The sequence below is a fragment of the Pantherophis guttatus genome, chromosome 2 (assembly GCF_059756535.1).
Source record: "Pantherophis guttatus breed Tessera chromosome 2, ASM5975653v1, whole genome shotgun sequence".
NCBI classification, from domain to species: domain Eukaryota; kingdom Metazoa; phylum Chordata; class Lepidosauria; order Squamata; family Colubridae; genus Pantherophis; species Pantherophis guttatus.
Window position 1 is genome coordinate 163,111,077 of NC_142064.1, and position 17,200 is coordinate 163,128,276.

Consider the following 17,200-nt stretch of genomic DNA (forward strand, 5'->3'; position numbering starts at 1 on the left):
CTACCTCTGCCATTGTATTCGGGAACGGCTGCAAATTCCAAGAAGTTTTCTAAAGCAAACCTATGTATAGCATACGGCAGTAATTTGGAGAAGATATGCCTAAGTAATCATGAACTTAGTGGAGTAAGTAACTATGTAAGTGTAAGTGACCATGAATTTACACTGGTCACTTGTAAATTGTAAGTGTAAATGACCAGTGTAAGTGACCATGAACAAGGCCTCCCAATCCAAGAAGAGGTGCAATTCTCACACAAATTGGATTTCTGCAAAGGTACTCCTAATCACAGATTTAATCTGTTCTTCAGATACGTTGAGTCCAGAAATTGTTCCAATTGCAGCCAATTCTACTCCATCCAGAAATAATGATGGCAAGTACCCAAATCACAGGAGCTCTGATTTTTACACTGAATTTTCTTTAAACCATTGTAGACTTAATAAAAAGTGGAACAGAAGTGACTTCTGGCACAGATTAAAATGATCTGAGCTTCCTTATTCTACACATACCTCAACAAATTTCACCATGATCATAAAGGCCTCCTCAGGATCAGGCCAATCCAGCTGTTGCCATGTCTTCATCATCTGAGCATAACAAGTGGATAGGTCCACAATGGATGTACTGTGTTTATTCAATTCTCCCAGTGGTGTCAACTGAATAGAAATGAAACCAGAGAAAGGGAGCAACATCAGATTATTAGTCAGAATGTAATCTGAAATGTTACAGGATGAGCTTTTGACTTCGGTTGGAGTTTTTTGGACTCTGAATATCCTAGACAGACAATGGGATTTTAACACTTGAATTTCCCTTCTTCCAATTACTTGACCCAGAACATCGTATCTTAAATTTGATCAGTACATGGAGCAATCAGAATTTTGGGGTATTTTGTTTTGTTTTTAGAAATGTCACATAGCAATTCTGCACGGAGATGCCTGAAAAGGTAACATCTCTGCTGCAAAGGCCTCCAGTATGCTCATGGGAAAAGCATTCTGGGATCTAGGGATATGCCTACAGTATTTTCATTAGTAGTAAGAACTTCAAAAATGGTGGTGTGGAAGTCTCTTGGAGGCAGTTGTAAATCCCAAAGCCAGTACCATTTGTTTTCTTCTCAGTGGATTTCAATGGGAGGAAAAAGGACAAGAAAATAAATTTTCTAGACATTCTAGAAAATGTTGAAGACCATTTCTGGCTCCTTGTCTCTTTCTATTTTGTATATCTTGCACTGCCCATTGTTAAAGTTGCGTATTTTGTCTTTTTCCCAGCATCTTAAGATTTCTCTTTGCACTTTTTTACCTCCCGTTAATATATACTATATTAAACAACATGCCATCTTTTCTGTTGTCATTTGAGAAACCTCAAGGTAAAAGAGCAAAAGAATAGAAACAGTAATTGACAATTATCTGAGTTGAACAATACTCTTTAAAAATATCTCATTAGAATGAACATCAGTTTGCTTAACTAAAATAGCCTTGTGTCTTTATCTGAACAACATAGGCATCATGAAAGCATTATAACATTATTAGCTTGTGCCACCTATGTGAACACAGCAGCTAGTTGAAAGGATCTGGTATATAAACTCAATGAATCTTACATGGATCTGATGTAAGCTCAAATTGCTGAATTCACTGCTGGATAATTACTCTGATTCAGATAATTCCATAACTACCAACCACAGGTGTCAGATTGGATTAAGATATTTTAGCAAATCATTCATATTAAGATATCTGCTTATCTGCAAAAATCATACACACAATGTAATTCACAACTTTCATTTGTTAATCCACAGACAGAAGTATCAGGGGATGCTATGAAGGTGCTACATAATATACACCAACGATTAAATGTATGAAGGCAGAAAAACCTTATCCAAAAAAAAAACAATTGAGCAATGCTTTCCTTTCTGGGTGGGATTACCTGGTCTACTTGGATGGCTCTTTGGGTCCTTTCTAGAGCTATTGTGTAGGTCTTCTGTAGCCACAAGGGGATGGCTTCTTTAAACCATAGGTGGAAACCGGTCAATGCAAGAGGGGTATCCCTGGAAATAGGAAACAGAAGTGATCTGCATCTCATGAGAAACAGGTCTTCCTTATTTCCCAAACATTCAACTTAGTTTTTCTCTAGAGGATATTTTTGTTGTGGTGACCAGTCACAAACTTGTCTCAACAAACCCTCATTGGTTATAAACAGTCAGCAATTCATCTACAGAAGAGTTCACACAACATGCTAAACATTTTCTTGTTTAACAGTATTCTACCAAATGAATCATAATTAGCAGGGATGGGTTGTACTTACCATTACTACCGGTTTGCAATGGGAGCGCGCGCTTGCGCTTCTGCACATGTGCAGAAGCTTCTGCACATGCACAGATCACCTGTGATGAAGTTGTGGCAGGTGGACGGAGCTTCCCACCAGTTTTACTACTGGTTCTATAGAACCAGACTGAACCAGAAGCAACCCACCACTGATAATTAGGCTATACAGCACACTACGCTTAAACAGGACTTGCAAATCACGCTAACTCAAACCCAAACAAATCCCAATTTGTCAGTGAAGCATGCAAACTGGGCCACAGTTTTGGCACTGAGTTTTCAATGATAACAATACATTATAAGAGTAATCTCAAAACAACAACCACAATGTATAAAACAGCCTAAAAAGACTGAAGGCAAAGTGTTGTCCTCTGCAGAGATAAACACCTGCTGCACACAAAATCCTTCATGCGATAGAAGTCCTTCATGCTGAGATAAAGTTGGAATAGGCTCTCGGCTGTTAATTGGGACATGCCACTGTCAATCTTGCTCAGCTGTTCTTGGACATAAAAAGAAACCTGCAGGGGCATAAAAAAGGTACAATGGATCAGGTTTTTGGGTTGAGACACTGCAACTGAATCAGAAAGATCCCACTAGTTGACCCTGAGTAGAAATCTGCAAAAACTGGCTCAGGAAATAGCTTCGTCAACAAAGTGAAACTGAGGAATCCTCACCACTGATTAGAGTAGCTAATTCAAAGACAAATCCCTGTTTTCCTCCTCACTCTGGGTGTACACCAGATCAGGGGTGAAATGCTCCCGGTTCGGACCGGATCGGGCAATCCGGTAGCGATTGTGGCAGGTAGTTCAGAGAACCAGTAGCGATGGCGGCATGAGGCTCCGCCCACCCACCCAGGTGTCATTACTTCCTGCTTTTAAAAGGTAAAAAAAAAGGCTCTGATGATCGCGTGCCATAGCTGTGATCATCAGAGCCTTTTTTTTACCTTTTAAAAGCATTTTTTAACAACCTATTCACCTGAATTTTTTACAACCTATTCGGGCGAATAGGTTGTAAAAAAATGCTTTTAAAAGATAAAAAAAGGCTGTGACAATCACAGCTGTGGTGCACGATCGTCAGAGCCTTTTTTTTACTTTTTAAAAGCATTTTTTTACAACCTATTTGCCTGAATAGGTTGTAAAAAAATGCTTTAAATAAGTACCAAAAAAAAGTTGCCCACGCCCACCCAGTCACATTACCCCCCACCACCACCAAGCCACGCCCACAGAACCGGTAGTAACAAATTTTACATTTCACCACTGCTCCAGATATACTGTATATAGACTTAGCTTCTAGAAGTCTCCAGCCAATATAACCTTTGCTAAGCATTCTGTAAGTCTGCCACATCTGGACGGCATCACTATTGGAGAAAGCTGCCTTAGAAATTCTGAAGTAATTGGCTTATTCGTCCACTAGCCATTTCCCCCAGTATCTACTGCCTTGGTGCTGGATATAAACCTGAGGTCCCTTTTGATACAAAGCAGAGAAACAGCTACTCACCAGTTCCTGCATTTTAAGATATGCAATTGAGAAAAGATCTAGTCTCATGGTGCTGTATTGGAGGAAGGAGAAAGGAGAAAGACACAATCAGAAATTTTCTCATGGGTTTTCTCTGCTAGGTTTATCATTATGTATTAAAGCTAATAGCACTAATTTAAATGATGCATCCACATACAACAGATCAGTAACTATAACAGCCCAGAGGCAACCAAGAACCAGCATTCTCAGTATTGTTAGCTGAATTCTCATAATTGGCAACAAGACAACTGGGAAGTTGAAATTTTGACTTGCTGACAAGCCTACTTGGGAGGATAAAAAGAGGCCTAGAGGTTTATCTTCTCAATGCCAGCATTAAAATAATCCACCCATAAAAAAATAGTTGCTGAGCAGGGAAATAGAGTGACAAAAGTCTCTAAACAACCACAAGAAAATTATTAGTACAGTAAATACTGCACAGAGGTCTGACCTAACCAGTTTTATTATCTTTTTCTTTCTTTAAGCCACCAGGCACGACATGTATTAAAATGTGCATTTATTTAACTGAAATACACAACATCCAAATCCTCTGGGAAGAAAACCATATCATTAGAGTGGAATTTCGTACTTGCTAAACTTGTTGTCCTATCACTTTTGTGATCTGGGCTCAGCCATTCACTTTGGTAGCAAGTCTCTGTGGCCTTAGAAGCTACCTAAACATTTGAAGAAGCAGTTTGTGACCAATTGGCCAAAGCTGGGAAAGAAGGAAAAAATTCCTTCAGAGACTTGCCTGATGAAATATTTGTTCCAGGTTTTGTGACACTCCCGGAGATCTTTATTCACCTCCAGAAGAAGACAGACTAGAGCTTTGCCACATTCCTCCATTGTCTACGGATAGAAAAAAAGAGAAACAGAAGTAGAGATCTAGCATGAGCTTTGTTTCTCCCCAAAATCAAGATACTTTCAGACTCATGAACTTCTAGATTTCCACACTATTTCTCCAGGGTAAGAGGCTGTTTCACTCTTCTGCCACTTGTTGCTATGTTGCCATTGCTCAGTGGTAGTTCTTGGTGTTAGAGAAGTTGGTTTAATTTACTCAGTGGTGTCCTGAGCAGTACAAACGGATATTCCATGTTACAGAAGGGCCTGGTCCAAAAGTGGAGTTCTCAGTTTCAGCTGACATCATTCTGACATAATTTCAAACTTCATGTTCTGAGGAAAGTAGGAAGAGCAAGTATACTAAAAGCTATCAGGAGGTTTAAATGGCAAGGGACAGTGGTGATTAGAGACTAATTACCTGGGTCTTCTTCTAATTAAGTGAAGAAGAAATGCTATTGTGGGACCTCAGCCAAGTTTTTCTCTGTTGTTGACATTAGGAATTATACGCTATTCCATATATAAGGGACTGATAGTCTAAATTTTTAATTCTTTTGTAATACAGTGTTGTAAAATAAAGCTTCTATCATTTACTTTGCAGAGTTGCTTTTCAACCAACTGTTAAAACAGCTATGGTTTTTTCTCCCCTTTTTGTGAGAACATAGCATCCCTGATGCTAAGTATGCTTCATAGTTGTAGGAAAGTTCTATACAGTTGCATGCTCATGATAACATGTGCTCACGTGCATTTCAGTGGTGGGTTTCAAATTTTTTTACTACCGGTTCTGTGGGTGTGGCTTGGTGGGCATGGCTTGGTGGGCGTGGCAGGGGAAGGATACTGTAAAATCTCCATTCCTTCCCCAATCCAGGGGAAGGTTACTGCAAAATCCCCATTTCCTCCTGATCAGCTGGGACTTGGGAGGCAGAGAATAGATGGGGGTGGGGCCGGTTCTCCGAACTACTACTACCGGTTCTCCGAACTACTCAAAATTTCTGCTACCAGTTCTCCAGAACTGGTGAGAACCTGCTGAAACCCACCTCTGGTGCATTTATGAGGGGAACACAAGTACCAGTTACGTCCTGATTTTGACAAACTTAATTCCTTATCTAAAGTCAAACTACAGCAGCCATATCTGTGTATTTGGGAGGAAAATGTTGTTGTAGTCTTTATCCAAAATTGTTGTACAGATTAATACAATAGATTGCACAGATACAAAATATAATTCAGGAGCATTTTTATCCTGGCTGGGCTAGCAGATGTTTTGAAAATGCTAATGATATGCCCTTCTATAATCAATAGGAAACACAATTCAACAACCACCAGAAGATTCTAACATAAACTTTACTAGAGAGTAACATACCTTTACCATTGGCTTCAAGTGCTGCTTCTTCATGTAAAACCACTCTGCTGTTCCAGTCTAAGAAAATAGGCAAGAAAATAAGTTACACAATAGCCTTCCCTATGCTTCTGTGCATATTAAAACCTACATACACATTAAGGCAGACATTGGTCATATCTGTATATATATGGACTATATAATTTGGCAGAGGTCCAAGAGTAGAGGGTCTAAGATCACAGTTAGATCTTCAGACATTCTGTGAAACATAGTCTGTAGCTGAAGAAAAATAGAACTGTGCATTTCTCCATAAAGAGAACCATGTGTAAATCCAGGTGATGAATTTTGACAAGGAAACTAAACTAAAACTGTTTCTTTTTACCCGTCCCTTCAAGACTTCAAAAAGCACTAAAAACAAAACTGTAGGCCTGAGAAAAGACATCCCAAAGAGAACGAGATGGCTTTGTACCTTAAGTGCCTCCATTACCATTTCTTCAAGATCAGGAGTTGGAGTACAAAGTTCTTTGAAGGCTTTCATTTTACACATTTGGACCAAAACCCTGTGAAGATAAAAAATCATGGCTGAAATCCAAGGCAATTCATAGAAAAGTTTTGTTTCTCTTTTCCATGCAAAAGATGCCACCCCTTTTCTTTTAATCAGCCTCAAATGCAAAGATCCCGAATCCATTCACTGACAACTGTAGGGACAGCTGAGAAGAAAAAGACATCTAAAGACCCCAACATTTGTTGATAAATAGCATAGAACAATACTAAGAAATATTGGTGTCCCCCTATAAAGCAGCTTCCTATGTTCTTATTGACCCCAACATTGTTGTTCGATCCCTCTCTTTAGGATATATTATAAAGAGATCAAACAGAAGCCTGATTTCCAATGACATGGAGATCAGTATTTGTCAGCTCTTACAACATAGACCAAACTAAGAAACTAATGACATCTTGGCCAGGACTACTTTTATTGTAATAACTACTGTAACAGAAGAAGGGACACGGTGGCTCAGTAACTAAGATGCTGAGCTTGTCGATTGAAAGGTCGGCAGTTCAACGGTTCAAATCCCTAGTGCCACGTAATGGGGTGAGCTCCCGTTACTTGTCCCAGCTTCTGCCAACCTAGCACTACAAAAGCACATAAAAGCAAGTAGAAAAATAGGGACGATCTTTGGTTGGAAGGTAACAGCATTCCATGCGCCTTTGGCATTTAGTCATGCCGGCCACATGACCATGGAGACGTCTTCAGACAGCGCTGGCTCTTCAGCTTTGAAACGGAGATGAGCACCGCTCCCTAGAGTCGGGAACGACTAGCACATATGTGCGAGGGGAACCTTTACCTTTACCTTACAGTAACAGAATCTTGAAAGTCTGGCTGTAGTTCCTCCCTCCCTTACTTTATCTTTGTGTAAACTGGGATGGGTTTATCTGAGAGATTTTCTCAAGTTATTTTCCTCATCTGGGCTCAAGACTCTCTTATCTGACCATTGCCTGCCTGGTTGCAGTTCTTCTTTGGTTCTTCTTCCTGTCCTTCAAGACCATTCCTCTGCCCTCTAGTGACATCATTATAATAGGTCTCATTTTTTTTCTGTAGGAAACACTTTTAGGAAGTTCTGTGGAGAGATTTTTGCTCTGCTTCTTACGTGCTTTAGGCTTCTCTCTTTTCCTGATACGTTTTATGCTCAAGGAGAGATCAGGCTCTTTCTCTTTTCATCTTCTAGTCTCACAGAACTGACAGAACTGTCAAACACATATTTTAAAGTGGTTCTTGGAAGACAGGGATCACCAAACCTGACCTTGATTCAGACAAGACAGGGGTACCATTCGTTGGGAAGACTGCTAATATGACTGGAGGTTTAGAATTGAACTTGCATAGAATACCAAAATCCAGACAAATAAGACTGATGCTTTTTTTGTTTCATGTTTGCTTTCTGTTCACTTTTTCCATTAATATAATAAAAAAAGAAAAAATAAATAGTACCTGCAGGGGTCTTGACAGGTGCCAAGGGATAAATATATTTCTGTCTCTTGGTGCTATTTGGGTGAATCATGGCATAAACTACAAGCTTTGGTTCATGAAAGCTTCTATCATAATAAGTACATTAGGCTTACAAATTCTTAGGTGTTATGTGAAGGAAATATGGGATCAATATATTGAATGATTCATGATTTAAGGTAAAGGTAAAGGTTCCCCTCACACATATGTGCTAGTTGATCCCGACTCTAGGGGGAGGGGCTCATCTCCATTTATAAGCCGAAGAGCCAGCGCTGTCCATGTGGCCAGCATGACTAAACGCCAAAGGCTCATGAAACGCTTTTACCTTCCCACCAAAGGTGGTCCCTATTTTTCTACTTGCATTTTTTACATGCTTTCAAACTGCTAGGTTGGCAGAAACTGGGACAAGTAACGGGAACTCACCCCGTTACGCAGCACTAGGGATTCAAACTTTCCACTTAATTAAACAGTAATGCTACTGAGAGAATATCCATGCTTGAAAAATGTTGGTAGTTTTCCTTCTGATTATGTGCATCCCAGAAGGTTTCTGATAGCTCACCTGAGCAGTGACTGCAGCCTATGTGTAGATTTGGGTGAGGAGAGTGGAAAGACGATTCGGAACCTTTGAAGAAGCGAAATCCCATAGTTCAGTAAGGACTGGAAAGAGTCTGCCAATTCAGCTGTCTGCAGGAAGTAATCAACATGCCATAGATGTAAGAAGACTTAGTCCTATTCGGTAATATCTAGATCATTTCAAGATCATGATATACTAACATTATGCTAAAAGAGATGTATTTCAATGCACTTTATTGGATAGGCATTGTAAAACTATAAGGTAACATAAAGGTAAAGGTTCCCCTCACACATATGTGTTAGTCGTTCCTGACTCTAGGGGGCGGTGCTCATCTCCATTTCAAAGCCAAAGAGTCAGCACTGTCCGAAGACATATCTGTAGTCATGTGGCTGGCATGACTAAATACCAAAGGAGCACAGAACGCTGTTAGCTTCCCACCAAAGGTGGTCCCTATTTTTCTACTTGCATTTTTTACGTGCTTTCAAATTGCTAGGTTGGCAGAAGCTGGGACAAGTAACGGGAGCTCACCCCGCTACACGGCACTAGGGATTCAAACTGCTGAACTGCTGACCTTTCAACGACAAGGTCAGCATCTTAGCTACTGAGCCACCGCATCCCTTATTTAGTAAAACCATACAACCCACCTAATGGATAAATGTCTGATGTTGGAACCAAAGATGTCTTTAGCTGGACCAGAATGTTCCAACAGCCTTATAGTTCCAGAGCTTTCTTACCTGCTCAGATCGTAATCGGCCTTGAATCCACTGATACTCTATGCTGGTAATCTGATGGAGCAGGCAGCTGCTGTTGAACTCCAAGTACTGATACAGCTTGCTGTAAGCCAGCCAGTTCCTATGTTAACAAGGGAAGGAAAGCAGCATTAAACGCCATAAGAAAAACCTGCAAAAAGTACAATTAGAAACAAACAAAAAAAACCCCTCATATTAAGTGACCTAAACAAACTATTCTGCTTAAAAAAATAAAGGGAACACAAGCAGAAGACATCCGAGATCTGAATGAATGAAATAGCCTTATTAAATACTTTGTTCTTTACATACAGTAGTTTATACACTGCTCAAACAACTAAAGGAAACACAAAACTATTGTATGTAACGAACAAAGGCTATTTCATTCATTCATTTCGGATGTCTTCTGCTTGTGTTCCCTTTATTTTTTTGAGCAATGTATATAGATTAGGTATGTAGTCAAATTGTCTGTTTTGCCAGTTTGCTGGGAAACTGATTGAAAGAGAAGTTAAAAACAGCAGAAATTGTAGCATGCAGTTCTTGGCAAAGTCCACTGCAGGAATCACATTCAATTGGCAGGATGTAGTAATGAATCAAGAAAATCCCAGTTGAAAAAGAAAAGTCAAAATTATTGAATTCATGAATGGAATTCTAGGGATAGTACTAAACCCTTGTCTCATGGCATGCCTGCACTTTTTAATAAAATTACAACACTCTCAGGCAATAGAAAAGAACCTTCACAACGTTTTTTTAAAGAGAGGGACAGAAAATGCCAGGAGCTTTTAGTTTTCAGAAGGTTGCCTTGAGCGGAAGCATGCAGGAGATATTTACGCCAAGTCTTGGTGGAAATCTGAAATATCTTTCTGAGTTGCGTGTAGATACAGGATAGTACCGGCATGCTTGCTTAACTCTCCATCCCAGGAAGTGCTGCCAGCCTGCAGAGAAAGAGAACAATGAATGGCTCTCTATGATATCAGATGGGGAAAAATGCAGCATATCCATTGCTTCACAGTTTTGCAAATAACAATTGCCTGTATTATGTTCAGGTCTTTCTTTCTTCTGAAACTTAGTTCAATGCAATTCCCATTTACCTAGCATTTTTAATTGGCTAAAGAGTTAATGGCTCCACTTCAGCTTGAGGAAATTATCAAGTGGAGGAAATTGAGGGATGCTGATCAAGTTTTCAGATGATAGATAGCTGGGAGGAGTGACTGATATTTTAGTGGAAAGGGAGAACATTCAGTACTATAGGATATGGATAGGCTAGTATAGTAGGCAGAAATAAATGGAATGCAACTTAAGAGGTAGACATGTAAAATCTGGCATCTCTGCAGGAAGAAAGACACAGGCATAGGATAGGAGAGAACTGGATTGGTAGCATTACAGTTAAATATGAGCCAGCAATTTGAGGCAACTGCTATGCGGGGTATGTTAAAAGGAGAATGGGTGTGAGCTTATAGGATGTAATTCACCCTACACCGATTCCACTTGGAATAATGTGCCCAATTCTCTGCACCAAAAAGGATAGCAACTAAGAGGAGTAAGTTCAGAGGACAGTGACTCAAATGCTGAAGGGTATAGAACCAAGCCCTATGAGGTCACATAAAGGATCAGAATATATTTAGCCTACAGAAAAGATAACTAAGGGGGAGTTATGACAGGAATCACCTGTTGTCCCAAGAAAAGGGAGTAAACTTATTTTTCCCCAAGGGGCAGGTCCAGAACAAGGATCTGGGTGTAAATTAGCACACAGAAGAAACCCCTTAAATGATACATGAAAGTATTTTCAAATAACTTAAGAATTGACACAGTAGAAGTGGCTTTATTTTCCTACTGCCCCAGAAAACAGGACTAGAACCAACAAGTTAAAACTACAAGGGAAGTAGATTCAAGTTAAATGTCTGTTGGAATGAGTTTTCAGTTAGCGGAACAGACTGCCACATGAAATGAAGAATTCTCATTTCTGAAGGCCTTCTTACAAAGGGTAGGTGGCCATCTGTTAGAAATGTTCTAGTAGAACTTGCATTGAGCAGTATGTTGGACTAGATAGCTTTTAAGATACCTTCCAACTCAGAATCTACAGTCCCAAAAATAGTAGAGCAACTAATAGATGCCTCTCTGCATTAAAAACAATTTAATCACTCTCAAGAAAGCAATTTGGATTCAAATAGGAAAGATCTATCATGCCATTCCAAGACTGTAGGAATCTGTTTTGCAATTGGTCATCCATGGAACACATACAATTTCATCACCTCAGAGTAAAGTTTCTTTTAGATGTATGAATCAGTTTACAGCCCTGAAATTTTGCCATTAATCTTCTGAGATTTCAACTGGGGACAGAGCTTGTGCTTCAAACCAAATTTGTATCTTGACTTCAGAGAAGAGTTGAAAAGAGCAAACAAGTCAGCTGAACTGACTGCAATATGAAATCCATTTGTTTTCCAGAGAACAACTGAATATATGTCACTCTGTCATAATCCACTTATCAGTTTGTTTATCTATTTACCTGGTATTGAAGAATCTCATATGAAACAATCTGCTGAAGAAGTTGCCGATGAACTTTGTAACTTGTCTGTGTCTTGCTGGCTGAAGTAGCTCTCTAAAATAACAAATATAAACAAATATAAATATAAAGAAACCCAAAATATTAACTATACACACATACATACCCGTGAAAACTTACATAAACATATATATATATGTATATATATACTGTTCCAGCTTTCAGAAGATATTAGAATTTCTGCCAACAGGTTTCATTCTTACATATGTGTCCATATTCACAATTATAAAAATGATAAAAATATCATTGAACATTTAAGCATGCTATACGTTCTTGATGTATTAGTGTAAGATTTATTATAATTATCTTTTTTACAAAACATAGGCTAAAGCAGGATACAAATCCATAAGTCAACCTTGCATCCATACAGTTTTAATATGCTCTTAAAGTCATAAAATGTAAATCACAACATCAATTTAGAATATCTGATGGTCTTCTACCTTTGTGAAGAAGGGAGAAAGACCTTCTTCCCACCCAGATCACCACAAGAGAAAAAGATCTCAGTGATAGGACAGCCTTGTCTTAAACATTGGCAGCAACTATATTGAACGTGTCTTAAAAGGTTAAATGAATCAAAACTGCTTAAATCAGAATTTATAAAGTACACTTCCTTGACTCAATGGGAAATTGATTTCTCTTATGATCCCTACCTTCTTATGTACCAAAAAAAACTGCAGGTGGCAATGCCCTCGGTTGGGGTAAGTATCAGTGCGAGGTTCCAGCCTGTACCAGCGATCCTCCCGACAATGCAGGTCCTACACAAGCGAGGTGAAAAGTCTTAGCTCAGAAGTAATGAACCACATTACTTCTTGAAAGTGCCGGTTCTCCATTCCTACTACATTTCCAGGAAATGGCTCTACTTTCATCATAGAAATGCGGTGTCTCAATTAATTGAGAAATTGGGCAAACAAGAGAAAGTGCACAAATGGATCCACCTATCTTAAATTAAATTTCAGGGCAATAATTAATGGCTTCATGGCAGGGGTGAAATCTACTTACCTTCCCTATTGGTTTGCAAGTGCATGCGCCGCGCATGCGATTTTGGACCCTCTGCGAATGCGCAAAGCCTTCTGTGCATGCGCAGAGGGTAAACAACAGGTTACCTCCTGGTTAAAACCAGGAAGTAACGACATCCAGGTGGGTGGGTGGAGCCTCGCGCTGCCATCGCTACCGGTTCTCTGAACCATCCGCCGCCGCTATCGATTCGCTTGAACCGGTACAAACCGGTAGCATTTCACCCCTGCTTCACGGGAACATTTTTTTTTTTTTTTTGCTCTCAGTTATGCTAATGGTTGATTCATGAGAACAGACCCTGAGAAGGTTCTGCAGAAATCTTCCTTGGTGGCAAGAATACACTTGAGGTTTCCACCCACCCAAATTTATTGCACTCCAGATATATTGAACGAACTCCAGAATTCTGATGCTAGCTGGGAACTGTGGGACCTGGAATCCAAGATATTTGTATGGCAACTGGCTAGGAAAGAGCAATATGTTCTTGAATTAGTTTGTAGCTGGCATAGCTACCGATCTTTATAGGGCTAGTCAAGTTCTCATAAACCCTGGCCTTCTACTCAGAGACCACAGTAGAAATTCATGCTGAGGCCTGCAAAATATGCCTCTTTATTATTTTTCTGATTATTCCAGCAAAATCTATAGTTCTCTTACAGCATTTTCATTAGGTCTAGTGTTTGAAAAGGGAGTCTCAGATTTATTTAGAGCAAGGTGACATATTCTGCTACCAAGTTCTTTCATAATCACATACAGTAAAAGGTTCACTTGAACTTTCAGTTAACCTTTTTATTTAATGGCATTTATGTTGCTGTCTAAGTGAAGAAGATAGACCACACAGTAAAAAAAAGACTTATCTGCCCAAGATCAAGGTGGTGTGTGTGTGTGTGTGTGTGTGTGTATGTGAGAGAGAGAGAAAGAGAGAGAGAGAGAGAGAGAGAGAGAGAGAGAGAGAGAGAGAGAGAGAGAGAGAGAGAGAGAGAGAGAGAGAGAGAGAGAGAGAGAGAGAGCGCATTATTCTGGCAAAATGCTATTCCCTTCCTTACCTGCAAATGAATGACCACATTCCCCAGGAAATCATCCTGTCCTTTATTTTTCCGAGCGTCCTTAATAATTCTGAGTAGGCAAAAGCAAAACAAGGACAAAGATGAGAGAACATTTCTCATGTACCAAAGAGAAAAAGAATGTGCTGCCTAATTTAAATATTTTGTTTAGTTTTATCAGCTGAATTATGTAATTAATAGAATTTCATATACAAAAGGCTCATAATTAGCCCAAACCTCTTCAGGCCACGAAGGTCACTCAGTTCTTCCAGTTTGTGCCGTACAGGTTCAACAGCATCAAAATCCCTAGGAGGAAGCAAATAAAAATATGCCTTGATGCTTCTTTTCAAGACCTCCAGGAAACAGAAAGAAAAGGAATCAAAGCAAAAGAGCAATTGATTGATTGATTGATTGATTGATTGATTGATTTTCTATTTATTTATTTGTCAAGCATGTATAAGATAACATATATAAGTATAAACATGATTATGAATACAGGAAATGGGTACAAATAAATGGGGACAGTAGGACAGGGATGGTAGGCACATTGGTGTGCTTATGCACGCCCCTTACAGACCTCTTAGGAATGGGGTGAGGTCAACAGTAGACAGTCTAAGGTTAAAGTTATATCTTATTTTGCTTACTTAGGGGCAGTTCCAACCCCCTCAGATGTTTGAAGGTGAACAATTTGCGGCCCATAATTCCCTGCCCCTTTTTGAAGCCCTTAGATCATCTTCTGAGTAATTTTTGAAAACCGACAGCACAGTTCTTTGATATTTTCAGATGGGAAACAAACTATAGTTGACATAACAGAAAAATAAAAAGAGCCCCCCTCCTTCACAACCGTTGCTCCACTTATCTCTGGGATGGCCTCACTCACTTTGTGGCCATTAGCCTCCAGGAATATTAAATGTTCATCTAGGCACAAAAGTAGTTCCCTTAAGAATTTCCTTGTTTTAGTCGTAGCATGAAAGAAATATAGTGCCAAGTTCCACTTAGAAAAGGATTTATTCATATTAAGCATATATTTTTGGGGGGAGATGATAGACAGTTGTAGGGAGCTACAGTGTTGTCACTGCGATCTGAAAACTATGTTTATATATTTTTATGTTGTACAAATCATTAAACAAGCTGAGGAAAGAATGCAGAGCCTGGCTGCTAGAATCCTTTACAAACCCTTCACCAGCTGTGGCCATAGGCTTGTGGGCGCACACATGCACTGGAAAGCAAGTCAGGCTGCATATTCTCTGGTCATTCCTAAGTGACCTGCTTCTACGCCCTCATTATGTTGGACAGTGTTTGCCTAATGAATCTATCTCCTTTCTGACTTCCTTTGGAACACTGGTTCTCAAATTTTAATGAGATACAATGAAATTCAGTAGGAATGAAGAGCCAGTTCTGCTTACCACATATCTAGCTGGAATTCGGCATTTTCTACATCTTCAAACTCCCTGGAAGAAACCATTAAAAAAACATAACTAATGCAAGGGAACATTGGAGTGAGAAGGTGGACCCAATCCCCTTGCCTGCATGGAGAGGTAAGATGGAGCAAGACCAGGGGTGAAATCCAAAATTTTTCCCTACCAGTTCTGTGGGTGTAGCTTGGTGGGCGTGGCAGGGGAAGGATACTGCAAAATCTCCATTCCCATCCCACTCCAGGGGAAGGATACTGCAAAATGTCCTTTCCCTCCCCACTCCTGGAGGAAGGATATTGCAAAATCATCTTTCCTTCCCCTCCTGAGGGAAGGATACTGCAAAATTTCCATTCCCACCCCACTCTGAGGCCAGCTAGAGATGGTATTTGCCGGTTCTCTGAACTACTCAAAATTTCCACCACCGGTTTGCCAGAACCTGTTAGAACCTGCTGGATTTCACCCCTGAACTAGACCCACTCACTCTCAGATGCCAGCAGGAACAATTATCCATTCACTGAGCCAATGTAAAAGGACTACATCTGCATACAGATGTATATCAGGATCCTTTTCTGCTAAGTAATAAGAAAAATAGATTTGGGTGGAACTAGTTGATGAATAGGCATATAGAGATGGCGGTCAGCAACTATTAATTGTATGTACAAAGAATGAATGAGAAGCATGTATACAGTCCACCATTCCCCTCCATAGCTAATGACAGAAATAAAAGATTAGACAATGGAGCAGCTGGACTTAAAAAACAAACATACAAAACCTCCCCAAACTACGTTTTCTAGAGATACCTCAAATTGTGACCCCCCCAGAAAGTGGAGCTATTATCCAATTCACCTGGAGCAATATTTTTTAACCATGGCAGCTTTAAGATACAGGGACTTCAACTCTCAGAATTTCCCAGTCAGCATGGGGAAGTTAAAGTTGCCAAGATTACAAAACACTGATCCAAAGGCTCTCAGGCCATCCTATATTACAAGTTTAAAATCAATGGCTATTGTACAGGAAGAGGTCTAGCGGTGTGATTACACCTTTCCAATATCTCTACTGTAACCCACCAAATCCTCTCTTCTCTCAGGCCTTGGCGGTAAAGAAAACTATCATATGTTATTTGCCTTATGGTAAACTCTTCCTGGGTCTTCAGCTTCAAACTGTTCATCTCTCTAAGCTATTTTCTCTCCCAGCCAAGAGCTTTTCCTGGATATAGTATTACATTTTCTAGAATATGAGCTAGCTTGCTGAAAACCATCATTTTCTAGCCCTAAAATTATCTTTGATTTTCTAATAAGTCCAATATTCCATTAAAGGCCAACGCAAATTAAATATGCTAAAGAGATGAGACGTACAGAATGAAGGTTTCGTCCCACACTGGATTTAATGTCTGATGGATGACTTGTGTGCGATGGGTCTGGTCCTCTGGCAGCAGGTTCTTCACCACACCCTTAGATCGCCTTTTGTTCTCCTGACGAGGAGAAGCATGGGGTAAAGAACTCTGTTTTTTTCTTTCTATCCCTAGGAGGCAGTATGGATCACTTAATCCTGAAAGCAAAGAAGGAGTTTTAAAAAGTGCAGGGGTTGTGGACTATGATAAGGTTTCATAACAAGTAGCAGAATTATGGCAGGAAGTCCTCTAAACCAGGGGTCTCCAACCTTGGCAACTTTAAGATTTGTGGGCTTCAACTCTCAGAGTTGAAGTCCACAAGTTTTAAAGTTGCCAAGGTTGGAGACCCCTGCTCTAAACTTTTCTTTCCCCATTCCACTATTAATCATGATATTGTGCATGATCATTATTTTCCACTATCCCTGAAAATCCAAAAAATAATAATAATGTTGCATTATTTTTGCTTCATT

General features: G+C 39.7%; 1 protein-coding gene across 4 annotated transcripts in view; it reads right to left on the reverse strand.

Annotated features, from left to right (window-relative positions):
• The window catches only part of UNC13D (unc-13 homolog D), a 64,094-nt gene that overhangs the window by 19,222 nt on the left and 27,672 nt on the right, over positions 1-17,200 (reverse strand). For all 4 annotated transcript variants that reach the window (XM_034408627.3, XM_034408625.3, XM_087887191.1 and 1 more), the window contains 16 exons: positions 16,696-16,888; positions 15,332-15,376; positions 14,163-14,231; positions 13,929-13,998; positions 12,525-12,629; positions 11,818-11,910; positions 10,143-10,246; positions 9,300-9,417; positions 8,551-8,675; positions 6,459-6,549; positions 6,014-6,070; positions 4,568-4,665; positions 3,802-3,853; positions 2,692-2,822; positions 1,910-2,030; positions 505-648 (listed from right to left, as the gene is read on the reverse strand). In XM_034408627.3, the coding sequence (XP_034264518.3) occupies positions 505-648; positions 1,910-2,030; positions 2,692-2,822; positions 3,802-3,853; positions 4,568-4,665; positions 6,014-6,070; positions 6,459-6,549; positions 8,551-8,675; positions 9,300-9,417; positions 10,143-10,246; positions 11,818-11,910; positions 12,525-12,629; positions 13,929-13,998; positions 14,163-14,231; positions 15,332-15,376; positions 16,696-16,888 (1,616 nt within the window). The remainder of the gene's footprint in view (positions 1-504; positions 649-1,909; positions 2,031-2,691; positions 2,823-3,801; positions 3,854-4,567; positions 4,666-6,013; positions 6,071-6,458; positions 6,550-8,550; positions 8,676-9,299; positions 9,418-10,142; positions 10,247-11,817; positions 11,911-12,524; positions 12,630-13,928; positions 13,999-14,162; positions 14,232-15,331; positions 15,377-16,695; positions 16,889-17,200) is intronic.